This window comes from Rhinatrema bivittatum, chromosome 8, assembly GCF_901001135.1.
Source record: "Rhinatrema bivittatum chromosome 8, aRhiBiv1.1, whole genome shotgun sequence".
Classification (NCBI taxonomy): Eukaryota; Metazoa; Chordata; class Amphibia; order Gymnophiona; family Rhinatrematidae; genus Rhinatrema; species Rhinatrema bivittatum.
The window spans coordinates 255,702,822-255,718,008 of record NC_042622.1 but is presented as its reverse complement, the minus strand read 5'-3'; the positions used below and the strand labels follow the sequence as shown (position 1 = coordinate 255,718,008).

At 42.5% G+C, this 15,187-nt stretch overlaps 1 protein-coding gene across 2 annotated transcripts in view; it reads right to left on the bottom strand.

Moving 5' to 3' along the window:
* PACS1 (phosphofurin acidic cluster sorting protein 1) overlaps window positions 1–15,187 on the bottom strand; it is a 478,069-nt gene that overhangs the window by 419,044 nt on the left and 43,838 nt on the right. For both annotated transcript variants that reach the window (XR_003858449.1, XM_029614641.1), the window contains exon 2: window positions 9,558–9,645. Coding sequence is in view for 1 of the 2 variants with exons in the window: in XM_029614641.1 (XP_029470501.1) it covers window positions 9,558–9,645 (88 nt within the window). In the remaining variant the exon portion in view is untranslated. The remainder of the gene's footprint in view (window positions 1–9,557; window positions 9,646–15,187) is intronic.

Here is a 15,187-nt window from a genome sequence, read left to right as displayed (position 1 = left end):
TGCAGATCCTAATCCCCATCTCGGACCCCATCTCCTCTACTCTAAATTTTTGGAACAGCTGCTTACACGCCATCAACCTCCGTCTCTCGAGTCTCAACCTGGTCCTTAATACGTCCAAAACAGAACTCCTGGTTATCTCCCCTAGCGATAACAACCCGCTCGCCAACAATGCAATTATTCCACTAGCAAGCCAGGTTAGAGACCTTGGGGCCACCCTTGACTCTAGAATAAATTTCAAAAAGTTCATTAACACTACAACTAAAGAATGCTTCTTTAAGCTACAGGTCCTGAAGCAGCTAAGACCGCTCTTACACTTCCAGGATTTCCGTTCAGTTTTTCAAGCCATACTGTTTTCAAAGATCGACTATTGCAATGCTTTACTACCCGGTCTCCCCGCCTCTTCTACTAAACCTCTACAGATGCTGCAAAACGCAGCGGCCAGGATCCTTACAAACACACGTCGTAAGGACCACATCACACCAATCCTAAAAATCCTACACTGGCTACCCATCCAATATAGAATACTCTTCAAGACTCTCACCATCATCCACAAATCTGTCTACCAGCAATCCACACTCCAACGCGCCATCCCTCTCGAACTACATACTTCCGCAAGGCCAATCAGTTCCGCCTACAAAGGTTCTCTCAAGGCCCCCCCTAACAAATCCTCGGTCCACAACTCCATTCATAAGCGAGCACTTTCGACAGCGGGTCCACTCCATTGGAACTCACTTCCCCCAGACATACGCCAGGAACAATGCCATCTCTCCTTCAGAAAGAAACTGAAAACCTGGTTGTTCACACAAGTTTACCGTTGAAGGAACCTCTATCAACCAACATTGACTGTCACCCTCCGACCACTTCCCTAACTCCTCCCCCCCTCCTCGCTCTAGTCCCTGCCCTGCCACCAGCCCCCCCCCCGCTTATCTCCCCATGTTTCCTCCTTCCACAGGATATATTATGTTAATAATTGCCTAGGATAAATCTCCAGCCGAACTCAACAATCTGTTTATGTCTCGCTACTCTATTGTTTTTTGTTGACTAATTTATCACTCTCCAGTTGTAATCGTTTAAAATCTTTCCTGTCTTCCATCTCCCATGTTTTTGCTCCCTGTTTAATGCAACTTTAACTTCTATATAGTTGTTAATTGGTTTCCCCCAGTTCCATTGTAAACCGGTATGATAAGACCTGGTCTTGAGTATCAGTATAGTAAAAGAATTTAAATAAATAAATAAATGCTTATCTCCTAAACAGAGAACATACTCGAGATATGGATCCGTTATGGTCATTGTCCGATTACAAACCGGACATTTTTTAAATCCGGAAGCCATTTTCTGTCGACAGCCATCAATGAAAAGAGGGGAAAAAATTATGAGAGAAAGTTTTTACTTAAGAGTAAAAACGAGACTGTGATTACTCACCAGCCAGTGGAAATCAGAGAGATCCCTTACGGGAGAAAAAAATTGAGAAATAAATTACTTTTTAGTCAGGTAATACTGTGAGGAAAACTCACAAGGCTCCTTGCTCCGCGATGCTTACAGCAGCGCGGAAAAACGAAGACTGAAGAGAGACCCCTGTGGCAGAGAATATCATGGCATGCTGGGCATGCTCAGTGGCCTCACAGGGCCCGTCAAAAGTTTCTAGAAACTTTGACAGAAAGTTTTCCGTACCAGGGTTCCATCAATGTCACCCACATGTGAGGACTAGCATCCTGCTTGTCCTGGGATAATCTAAAAGCTTGTTTTGGGAATGCTTGAAGGCAGTTCTCAAGGGGTACTCTATATCACAGGCCTCCCATCAGAAGGTGGTGAAATTAGCAAAGATTAACTAATTGACTGCTGATATTGCCCAATTAGAAAAGCAACACAAAACATCCCTCTCCACTAGAATTTATGTGAAATTACATAGAGCCCGCACAGCCTTGCAGGAGTTACAAGCCAACGAGCTCCTATTTGTTTTACAGAGGGTAAAACAAGAACATTTTGAATGGGGCAATAAAGAGGGGCGGCTCCTAGCATGTAAACTAAAGAAACAGGTTGAACAGCACATTATTACGGGTATAAAGGGGGAAGATGGCACCATACTTAGCACACCCCTAGAAATTCAAAAACGTTTTCAAATGTTTTACGGAAAATTGTATGCCGCTGACCCTGACATACACGTGGATATCATAACCACCTATCTAGATAATGTAACATTGCCTCAAATTACAGAAGAGGAGCAGCAATTCTTTGAAGCTGGAATTTTCACACTAGAAATCCAGCAAGCCATAAGTGAGCTCAAAGCTAACAAAGCCCCATGTACTCTATGGATACACGGGTACCTTCTATAAAAAATTTAGGGATCACTTAGCCCCTCATCTAATAGATGCATTTAATGCTCTTCAGGAAGGAGAATCGCTTGCAGCAGGTGCAAACATGGTGGCATTACTATTTTAGTGGATCCAAACCATGAGGTGAAGTAGAGAAAACCTGGATTAAGGTGTCTAATTTATCCATTAATGGTTGAAAAATGGAGGATTCTTGACTTGGCATCGATGGTTTTATCGGTGTCGGTAGCCAGATGGGAATCGACTGCATCGGCGGTCCATGCGCAGGAACCGGCGGCATCGATGGTTGTGGAGATGGTACGACCGGAATCGGCATCGAGGGTACCGGTGCTGGAACGGGCGATGTCATCCGAATCGGTGTCGATGGCATCGCTGGCGTAGAAGGCTGAGGTCGCGGCATCGCCTCGATGAATGCGTCTCTGACCGCTTGACGTATATATACATCAAGTTCCGCCCGCATGGATGGTGAAAACAGAGCACCCATGGGGGGAGGCGGTAATGGCGATGCCGGTACCTCCTCAGGGCCCTGAGGAGGCACGGTTCCCTGCGCTGGAATCGGCAGGGATCGCCCTGTCGACGGCTCCGAAGCCTGATCCTGAAGCCGAGGTTTCTTAGCTGCTACACCGCTTTCCGATGCCTCGCCAGGAATCGAGACAGTAGATGCCGCATGCGGCCTACGATGGCGATGCTTCTTCCTTTTCGCGGGCTTTTTCACTACCCGATGTCGATGCCCTGGACGATGGAGAGGGGGAGGAAAAGGGAGCATCTCCCGACTCACCTGGTAGACGCTTTTTCAACACGACTTTTCGAATCGACCCAGCCGGAGACGATTGTGTTGAAGTAGATGGTGCTGACAGAAGCTGTATTTTAAACAATTGCTCCATTTTCTCCAGTCGGAGACGCCGGCCCTTCGATGTCATGGTTGCACATAATGGACAAGCCCTAACATCATGGGATTCACCAAGACAAAGGACACAATCCTGGTGAGGGTCCGTAATGGACATGTTCCTGGTGCACTTGGGGCACTTTTTGAAACCTGAAGCCATTTTGGGCCGGACAGCCGTCGACGACCAATGACCAGGGACAACAAAATTGTCAAAACGGAACGGAACCGCGAGAAAAATCAAAAAACTTACCGCGACGGTGTACTAAGGGGAGACCCTTTGCGGCTGAAGTTTTCTAAACTTTTTGTTAAAGTTAAAGTTGTGGAGATTTTCCACAGGACTCCTAGAGAACGCGAGGCTAACTGCTTCGCGGAAAAAAGAAGACTGAAGGGAGACCCCTGTGGCAGGGAATATCATGGCATGCTGGGCATGCTCAGTAGCACTCTGGTGCCAGTCAAAAGTTTCATAGAAACTTTTAAAGAAATTTTCCGTACATAGGGCTCCATTACCGATGTCACCCATATGTGAGGACTAGCATCCTGCTTGTCCTGGGATAAAGCAAGTATTCCAATGTGACTCAGTCCAATTTAGATTTAAGTCCTTTTCCCAAGCCTGTTGAAATCGATGACGAGTCAGGTCCTGTTCAGATAGCCAGACATAAATATTGGAAATGGAACCTTTCAACTCTTCCGTTGTACTACACAAACTTTCAAAGGCCGAGCACTGTCTGCTCACATTCTCTTTAATATAGGGATCCTGAAGACAATGTCTTATCTGTAGATAGTGGAAATACTCCCCACTGGGAGGCCGAATTTACGTTGCAAGTCCTCAAATGTAGATATGTGAGAGTCCTGAAACAGTTGTCTATACCTCAAAATCCCCCACTTACTCCACCTGTCCGGACCAGTCCCCCCTTCAGATACCCAACATCGTTGCTTGTATAACCCAATAGGTAATAGGGGCGTCACCACCTCCCTTCCCCGTCAGCCTCGTCCGACACTGATGCCAAATTTTCATCGTTGCCTGTGTAAAGGGGTTCTCTACATCCTTAGTTTTCCCTTTCTGTGTAAGCCCCCATAGCCTCTTATGTAAATGCATTCCTCCCCCCAAGTTTTGCTCCAATTGAGCCCATGGTTTCAATCTTCTCCTTGCAGACCATTCCGGTATTACCCGAAGCTGAGCCACTTGGTAATACTTAATAAAATTTGGAATCGCAAGCCCCCCCTTCCTCTCTAGGTCTGTACAACACTCGCCTCGCTATTCACGGAGGCCTTTTTCGCCAAATGAAATGAAATACTTTGGTCTGCAGTGAACGTAAGAATGTAGAGGGCACCTCTATCGGCAACGTCTGGAAGAGATACAACCATCTTGGTAAAACATTCATTTTTATCACTGCGATTCACCCCAACCATGATAGCTTGTATGGGAACCAGATATCTAGATCCCTAGTCATTTGCGCCATCAATGGAATGTAGTTAAGGCTAAATAGCTGTCTCCAATTCGCAGTCCTCTTAATGCCTAAATATTTTATCCCCTTCGTTGCCCATTTAAAGGGAAATTTATCCTGTATTTCAGGGATCTGCACATCCGTAAGAGTTACATTCAGAATCTCGGTTTTGGCCATGTTTACCTTAAACCCTGATACCCCACTAAACCTGTCCAATTCTCTAACTAAGACCGGTAATGTACTCTGAGGGTAAGCTACTGTAAACAGAAGGTCATCTGCGAATAATGTAAGTTTAGATTTATCTCCCCCAATATCCATTCCTCTTATTTCCCCATTTTGGCGAATTATAGCAGCCAAGGGCTCCATAAACAGTGCAAATAAAAGGGGGGATAAGGGGCACCCCTGTCTGGTACCCCTCCCCAGTTCGAACGGCTCTGAGTAGGAGCCATTCACTTTAATGCAGGCCTTGGGTTTGGTGTATATTGTTCTAAGCCATTGTTGAAAATTATGACCTAACCCCACCTTTCGCATGACCCCAAACAGAAACCCCCAGTGTACCCTGTCGAAAGCCTTTTCGGCATCTACCGCCATTAAGACCAAGGGATGTACTGTTCCTTCGCGGCCCACATCAAATCCACCACTTTTCTAACATTATCCCCTGCTTGTCAACCCTGAATGAAACCAGATTGATCAGGATGTATAAGGGAAGGTAATACCATATTTAATTGGCGCGCCAACACTTTAGCTAAAATCTTTAAGTCTACATTAAGCAGGGATATTGGCCTATAGGATCCACAAAGCGATTTATCCTTGCCTGGCTTGGGCAGTACCGTAATTCCTGCCAGACTCATTGACTCAGGCAAGGCGGACGTCTCTAAGAGATCGTTGTAGACCCCCTGCAGGTGCGGAATGAGTAGATCCTTGAATTTTTTATAAAACAGCCCAGTAAATCCATCCAACCCCGGGGCCTTATGGATTTTCAGGCTAGATATAGCATCGGAGATCTCCCCCCTAGTAATTGGCATATCCAGAATTCTGGCTTGATCTTACCCTAAACATGGCAAGGTTATCTCCCCCAGATAGTCATCAATTTGTTCTGTCGTAATATTGAGCTCTTCAGTATATAGCCTTTGATAAAATTGGGCAAACCGATTCCTAATTCCCTTATTCTCCATGAGAAAGTTACCTGTATTATCCTTTATTTTTAATATGGTACTTTGTGCAATTTGTTGTTTCAATTGCCCTGCCAACCATTTGCCAGGTTTATTACCCTCCAAGAAGTGAATCCCCCTTCTATTATCCAGCTTATCCAAAATCTCCCCATCCAACAATATATGCAGTTCATTATGTTTCTGGTCCAAGGCTCGAAGGACCCACCATCCCCCTACCCTCTTACGACGCATATCCAGCATGGCTCTCTACTTCAACGGCATGGGAGAAAGACTGATACATCACAAATTTCCAGCATAGCTCTCTGCTTCAACGGCAGGGGAAAAGAAAAACTGATACTTCACGCATATCCAGCATAACTTCAACGGCAGGGGAGAAGAAAAAAGGATTCACACTCACAAAGCGGGGAGTAGCTGGCTTGTCACGGCGGTTTCTACCCCAAACCAAATGTGCCTGATACTTCACTTTCGATGCATATCCAGCATAGCTCTCTGCTTCAACGGCAGGGGAGAAGAAAAAAACTGATACCTCACGCATATCCAGCATAGCTCCCTGCTTCAACGGCAGGGGAGAAGATAAACAACCAATAAGGGCTGTATAACATAATCTGGGTAAAAACAAATAAGCATGGGTGTAGCTTGCTTATTGCGGCGGTTACTACTCCTACTACCTCTAACTAATCAAGCTAGATATTTCACTTGGATGCAGCTCCTCCACCGCTCTCTACATTAATGGCGGGGGTGGAAGGGAATTAGAACCAAGAGCTAAGAGAAACAGATAAGTATGGGAGAAGAAAAGAGGGAAGCTTGCTGGGCAGACTGGATGGGCCATTTGGTCTTCTTCTGCCGTCATTTCTATGTTTCTATGTTTCTATTCCAATTGCCCAATGATTTTGGTCAGCTCCTGCTTGTAATGCCTCGCCTCTCGCAACCTCGCCGCTTCCTTAGCTATCAACCGTCCCCCGATTACGGCTTTAAAGCAGTCCCAAACCGTCCGTGATGGGACTTCCCCATTATTATTTCTCTCGAAATAGTCTTCAATGTCTATTCGCAAAGACTCATATGTTTGCGCATCCGTAAGTAGCTTATTATTGAGCCGCCAATATTTAACCCCCCATTCTTCCTGCATCAAACGAAAGGACCCTTGGATTGGGGCATGGTCTGACCATATAATGTGGCCAATCTTAGACTCTATACAATCCACCACCCATTGCTTACTGCCGAGCCACATATCTATGCGAGAATAGATCCCATGCACTCTAGAAAAAAAGGTATAATCCCGGTCCCTGGGGTGTTGTTTTCGCAAAATATCAATAAGCCCCCAGTGTTCCATCACAAAGGAACCCTGCAATTTCCCCCAACTAAAGCCACACGCCTCACTTCGACTAAAGATCGAGCTTTCTCGATAGCAGGCCCAGATATCTGGAATAACATCCCCTCAGACCTCAGATTGGAATCCTGCCTCTTAACTTTTAGGAAAAAACTCAAGACGTGGCTCTTCAGCCAAGCCTTCTCTGAACCCCTTGATACTCACTAGGGTGCCTTACTCTATGCCTGTATGATGGTCTTATCCTCTGCCTACACGATTGTCCCTGATACTCCTAATCACATTATGCCTTAATCTATCTTACCATTGGTATATTTATAATTTCTGCCTGCTCTAACCTATCTTTCCAGCTGATTAAGCCTCCAAGTTCTTACTCCCTGTTGAATGTAACTTTGCCTCTTCCACTTCTTTGTTGACTTACATTATTTGTCGCTACAGTTTTTACCCTGTTTGATGTAAACCGATCCGATATGGTTGAGTCAGAACACATGATTCTATCTTTATGGTTTACAATATAGCTAAAAACAAGTAAGAAACAGAAAATACAATAAAATTGATAAAAACAATAGGACTAATTAGTTAAATTAAACATAGTACTAAAAAACTAACAATTTAAAATAAGAATAAAATAGACAGGAACTCAAAAGATAAGAAAATATCGTGTGGAATCCAGCTTTCAGTTATCTTTTAAATCTCAGCTCCATAGGCTTGTTGAAAGCACCAAGTTTTCAAGTCTTTCTTAAATCGTTTTAAATCCTCCTGCATTCGCAACTCTGGAGGCAAGCTGTTCCAAAGTTTTGGTCCTGCGACCAAAATTGCCCTGTCTCTAACCTCACTCAGGCGTGCTGATTTTATATTTGGTATTGATAATAATCCTTTATTGTAGGATCTGAGATCCCTTTGAGGTACATGCAGCTTGATGGTAGAGTTCAGCCATTTGTTTTTGTCTTCATGTATAATCTTATAGATCATGCACAATGCCTTATATGTTTGATTCTGTACTCTAATGGCAACCAATGTAATGATTTCAATACTGGAGTAATATGGTCCCTTTTCTTCGTGTTTGTTAATAGCCTTGCTGCAACATTCTGTATGACCTGAAGAGGCCTCAGGGTAGATTTGGGGAGTCTCAGCATGGTTGAATTGCAATAATCCAGTCCTGTAAACACTAGTGTTTGTAAAACATACCTAAAATTATTAAATGAAAGCAGAGGTTTAAGACGCTTCAATAGCCTCAATTTATTAAAACCTTCTTTGACTTTTGTAGATACATGTGCCTTAAAATTTAATTCATAATCAATAATTAATCCTAAATTCCTAGTTATATCTGTCAAATTAAAACTAGTTTGATCATCAAGAATTATCTTTTTTTCTAAGTTAAAATTTTTGTCTAAAACCATAAAAACAGATTTGTCCATATTTAGTACTAATTTCATCTGAGCAAGGAGTTGACTTATAATTTTTAAATACATATTAATCATTCTAAAAGTAGATTCAATATCACCGTCTATGTTAAATATTAACTGTATGTCTGCGTAAATATAATAATTCAAGCTGGTAAATCTGGTATTTGGTATAATCTGTATTTGGTAAATACAATCTCTTTCTATCTAACTTCACTGTGTAATTCCTGTTTGTATGGATCCTGGATTTTTTTTTGGTTACCTAAAGTCTTCTGTAAACAAACAGATACTATTGCTACCATCAACCCTGTACCCAGTTTAAATTATTTTCCAGGGAATGGATTTGTGTAATTTTTTTGTACTTGCCAGTGGGTTTCCCTGAACTATACATTCAAGACTAGATTACCTGAGACATCATTCTACTAAAGAGGGGTAGTAACCTTGCCCAGTGAAGAAGTTTACCATGGGATCTGTTCACAACAGCTGCTCAACTACTCATCAATAAAAATGATAGTAATCAGCGGGGTTTGGAACTCACTTACCAAAAATTACAGATACATTCCAGTCGCCTCCATATAACTGCTCTGTGCTTTTTAAATTACATGTTTATTTTACAAGTTTTGTTCACTTAATTTGTATCCAGTTAGTCCACAAAAGAAAAAAATAATTTGTGAAACATCTAGTGTGTAACTTATTTGACATAAAGTATTAGCAACAGACTGAGGTTATGCACCAGAAGTATTTAGTTCCAGATAGAGAATGTGTTCCATTCAGAAGCAGTTACATCCATTCCGATCCAGAGCTAAACATTAGCAGAAGTTGCCATCAGGCACTTATGTCTCTTGTGACCTATGTGTCAGATTTAATCTCACTAACTCACTAAGACTGTCCCCAAAACTATGGCCTGAATCAAGTCCCTGGTGTTTCCTCTTCAACGAACAGCTTTCTGAGCATTTACTTACCCTGTGGTTTGCAAGTATCACACAATCAGACCTACCTGAAGTTTTGCTGCAATTACTACTGAATTCAGGTCCTTGTCCAGCTCTTTCAGCATGATGAGCTTCTTCAGGGTCAAGCTAAACAACCTATCAAAAGGGAAAAGAGCAGAGACTTACACTTGGAACTCCCATGTTGTCATTCTTTTTCTGCTCCGGTGCTGTGATAGAAAGACAACCAACATTTAAAGGTCCTCTGCAACCATACCCTACTAATGGACAAGCAATAACAGATCAGAAGAAAATGTGATAAGATAAGGAGCATGCACTACTTAAGAAGACAAATCCCAACTCAGCAGACCAGCCCAATAACGAAGAGAGCTAGAAAAATTCCTTGAGAACTTATCTGCAAGATTGGTTCAGGGCTCTGCACAGCATCATAATATATTTGCTAATGCTTATTTGCATTTTCTGTTAAGGCAGGAACTGAAGTATTAACTGGAGTCAAGTGGGCCTAACATATCAATACACACCAATTCCAGTTTTCTACACTGGTGTAGGCTGAGGTATGTGTTGTTATACATCCCCAAGACAATCTTAAGTGACCAATGGTTTCAAGTGTGCACATTTCATGTGAATGTCAGAAAGCATGGCTGCAGCTTTAACTTACTGCCCTCTTCATATGTATGGGTTTTCTGTTGACTCCCATATCCAAAGCAGAATTTCATAACACTGTGTAATCTCAGCAACATTATTGCCTAACTACAGATGAGTAAGAAGAGGCAAAATAAGTTAGGTCAGTGAGAACGCTGGTATTTGAACCCAGTACTTCTTGGCTCCAACCACGAAATCAGACTTAAGGCCTGTATAAGTAGTGAAAAGAATCTCTTATAATATCTGTTGCTTCAAAAATGTGCTTTGAGGTTCCTGCAGAAAATTCTGTGAGTCGGTCTGCCTCTACTCTCCCAGGAAATATGCACCTGGGGCCAACCTCCAACACCCACACTAGACCTATTCCATCAATCGAGCATTGGTTTTATTTGGAATATTTCAGAAAGACATATGTTCCAAAGAACTACAGAGACAGCACACCAATGTGCCATTCTCATAATTCTACACCAAGAATAAAGAAAACCAGCAGCTAACTCAGCATTACAGTCATAACTGTCTGTGGTGCTGAGTAAAAAGAAATTCAAGAGGTGTCTGGAAAAGACTAGAACCTTTTCTGTGCATGCATTTGACGTCCTGCACTGCAGCAACTCCAACACTTTTCTCAGTTCCTGTTCAGCCAAGATATATTTATTTTATTTTATTTATAATTTTTTATATACCGGCATTCGTAAAAAACATCATGTCGGTTTACAGACAACTGAGAAAGGAAGTTACAATGATAGGTGGAGGAAGGATAGATAGTTAAAAGGTAAATTAACTTTACTGTAGAGCCAACGGGCGCCACAGTTATTAAATGAGATTACATATGGTTAACCAAATTAGACAAAATTAGAAAAAATTAGACATAATTAATTATATACAAGAGGAGACAGTGTGGGGGATGGGGGTGGAACTGTACAAGGGAGCAGAGGGTGGCGATGGGAAGGAGAGATGGTAACTGAAAAGAATATATATAAAAGAAAGAACAAGTTTCAAGGGAAAGCAGAGTTGCTTACCTGTAACAGGTGTTCTCACAGGACAGCAGGTCCTATGGGAGACATCATCCGGATGGAGCCCAATCACGGAACACTTTTGTCAAAGTTTCTAGAACTTTGACTGGCACCTACTGGGCATGCCCAGTACAGCACCTACCCTGCATCCAGCAGGGGGTCCCCCTTCAGTCTCGTAATATAGCAAAAGTACATGCGAAAAATAAAATAAGAAAACTTAAGCGAACCCAACTCCGCGGGGTGGCGGGCAGGTTTTGTTAGGAATAACATCCTGCTGTCCTAACAGCAGGAAGTAATCCTCACATATGGGTGACGTCACTGAACGGAGCCCAGGCGGGAAAGCATTCTGTCAAAGTTTCTAGAAACTTTTGACTGGCCCTGTGAGGCTACTGAGCATGCCCAGCATGCTATGATATTCTCTGCCACAGGTGTCTCTCTTTAGTCTGTTATATAGCATAAAGCGATAGCAAAAAATAAAATAATAAAAGGTATGAGACCCAACTCCGTGGGGTGGCGGGTGGGTTCTGTGAGGACTACATCCTACTGTCCTGGGATAACACCTATTACAAGGTAAGCAATTTTGCTTTATCCCAGGACAAGCAGGATGCTAGTCCTCACATATGGGTGAATAGCAAGCTAGAGGCTGAGTCATGTTGTATTGAGGCAACAGTGAAGTATTGTTGTTGAATGAGTCAGCCGAAGATCCCAGAACATTGGATGTAGGAGGAGTTGGGATTAAACTGGAAACAAGTTCTTTAAGACAGATTGTCCGTAGGCTGAATCTTGTCTTCCTTCTTTGTCTAAGCAGTAGTGAGCTGCAAAGGTGTGAAGAGAACTCCATGTTGCTGCTTTGCATATGTCTAAGATTGGCACTGAACAAAAATGTGCTACAGGTTCTTTCAAGTCCAGATAAAAAACACATTATCAGAAAAATTTAAACTTGAAACAGGAGTACCTCAGGGTTCAGCGCCGTCTGCTACCCTCTTTAACATATATATGCTACCCTTATGTCATCTGCTGGCAGGCCTAGGGATAATACATTACATTTACGCAGACGACATTCAATTAATTCTACCAATAGACGACACAATTGAAAAAACATTAAATCTAGCTAACATGTACCTAGACATAATTAAACAACTACTAAACCAGATGGAACTGGTTATCAACATTGACAAAACTGAATTCCTTCACCTTGAGAGAAAACATACTAAAATCATTCAAACACCGATAACCCTAAGAAATAACCAAAAAATTGAGCTAGCCGAAAAAGTAAGGAATCTGGGAGTAATAATGGACCCAGAAATCAACCTGAAGCAACACATATCTATAAAAGTAAGAGAAGGCTACGCAAAACTTATGGTCCTCAGAAGATTAAAACCATTACTCACACCTGCCCACTTCAGAACAGTTTTGCAAACACTTATCTTTTCTAGCACTGACTACTGCAACGCACTCTTACTAGGACTCCCAAGCACATCGATAAGACCACTCCAGATACTTCAAAATACTGCAGCCAGAAAAGTAACGGGAAAAAAGAGGAGGGACCATATAACCGAAACTCTAGCAGACTTACATTGGTTACCCATCGAATACAGGATAAAATACAAAGCCTTATGCACCATACACAAACTAATATATGATAAAGAAGCAAACTGGCTAAACACAGCCTTACGAGTACACGTTCCACAAAGAAACCTCCGCTCAGAAAACAAAGCACTACTAACAATCCCTTCATAAAGTCAGCAAAATTAACCCAAGTGAGAGAAAGGGCTTTATCATTGGCTGGGCCCATACTATGGAACACGATGCCACCCAAACTCAGATTACAGAATAATCTCAAAACTTTTAAGAAAAATCTAAAAACATGGCTCTTTAAAAAAGCCTTCACTAAAGAGTGTGGAGGGTAGAGAATGAAAGTACAAGGTAATGCAGATGAGAATGAATTTAATCAATCCTACTTTTAAGAAGTAATATTTCACAGCGATAGTAACTCAATAATATACCTGGACTTGACCAACATTACTCAAATAATGATTTTATTTATGAAATTGTAACCGAACTTTATTGGCACCTGTTAGAATGTAAGATATCCTACATTTACTTACCTTAGTCTATGTGCCTATCTGTAAACCGTTGCGATGGTATATAACTTAGCGACGGTATAGAAAAGTTTTTAAATAAAAATAAATAAATACTGAAGTTGACATTGCTCTTACTGAATGTGCCTTTACTCGCTCTTGAAGAGGAAGGCCTGCTTGTTCATAGCAGAACTCTGTGCAATTTGCTATCCAATTGGATAAGGTATGTTTACCCACAGCTTTACCTGGCTTGTTTGGATCATAAGAAACAAAAAGTTGAGTGGATTTCCTATGGACTGCAGTACGGTTTAGATAGAAAGCAAGTGTACGCTTACAGTCTAGGGTGTGCAATGCTGTTTCCCCTGGATGGGAATGAGGCCTTGGAAAGAATGTGGGTAAATTTATGGATTGGTTCAAGTAGAATTCCGTAACTACTTTTGGAAGGAATTTTGGATGTGTACGGAGAACCACTTTGTCATCTAGGAACTTTGTATAAGGTTCGTAGGTGACAAGTGCTTGTAACTCACTAACCCTTCTAGCTGAAGTAATGGCTATGACGAAGATAGTCTTCCATGTGAGAAACTTAAGATTACAAGAGTCGATGGGTTCGAAAGGGGAGCGCATGAGTCTTGTTAGTACCAAATTCAGGTCCCAGCTTGGGACAGGTTTGTGAATTGGTGGTTTAAGGTTAGTTGAACCTCTCATAAATTTGCTTACGAGAGGATGTGTGGCTATAGATGCATCACCTATCTTGTTATGGTAAGCAGAGATTGCACTTAAGTGTACTCATATAGATGAGGTCTGGAGACCAGAGTTCGAAAGATGGTATAAATAGTCCAGTAGAGAAGGTGTGGGGCAAGTGAAAGGATTTATATCTTTTGCTGAGCACCACAACGTAAATCTCTTCCATTTAGAAGAATAGTTTTTTCGTGTGGAAGGTTTACGTGAAGCTATAAGCACCTGAGATGTATGAGATGAAAGATTGAGTGGCTGTAATATCAAGCTTTCAACATCCATGCTGACAGGGATAGGGACTGAAGGTTGGGATGTCACAACCGACCCTGATCCTGAGTAATGAGAGTGGGAGCTACTCCTAGACGAATTGGATCTCTCACTGAGAGGTCTAGCAGTGTGGGAAACCATACTTGTCAAGGCCAATATGGGGCTATGAGAATCATGGTCCCCCTGTCCTGTTGTAGCTTCACTAGAGTTTTGGTTATGAGCGGTATTGGAGGATACGCGTATAGTAGGCCTGAGTTCCAAGGGCGAGCAAAGGCGTCTTTGGCTGGCTGGTTCTTCTGTTTGTGTAAAGAACAGAAGTTGTCCACTTTGTGATTCAGATGTGATGCAAAGAGGTCTATGGTTGGTTGACCCCAACGTTGAAATATCCTGGTTGCTACTGCAGGATCCAGGGACCATTCGTGTGGTTGGAACTGACGACTGAGTCGGTCCACCACTACATTGTGAATGCCTGCCAGATAAGTGGCTCGTAGGGACATTGAGTGATTCAAGGCCCAGCCCCAAATCTGTGCTGCTTCTTGACAAAGGAGATACGAGCCCGTACCTCCTTGTATGTTGATGTACCACATGGCTACTGTGTTGTCTGTTTGGATGAGAACAGTCTTGTGTGAAAGGCAGTCCTGGAACGCATGTAGTGCATAACGTATAGCTTGGAGCTCTAGAAAATTGATTTGATATGTTGCTTCGAGTTTTGTCCAAGTCCCTTGAGTGTGCAGATTGTCAACATGTGCTCCCCATCCTAAGGTGGATGCATCTGTGGTTAAAGTAATCTCTGGGACTGGTTGTTGGAAAGGCAGGCCTTTGCACAGGTTGTCTATGTTGGTCCACCAAAGTAGAGATGATCTTAATTGGTGGGTCACTTGAATCGGATAGTGTAGTGGTTGAATGGCTTGGATCCATTGTGACCTTAAAGTCCATTGAGTTACTCTC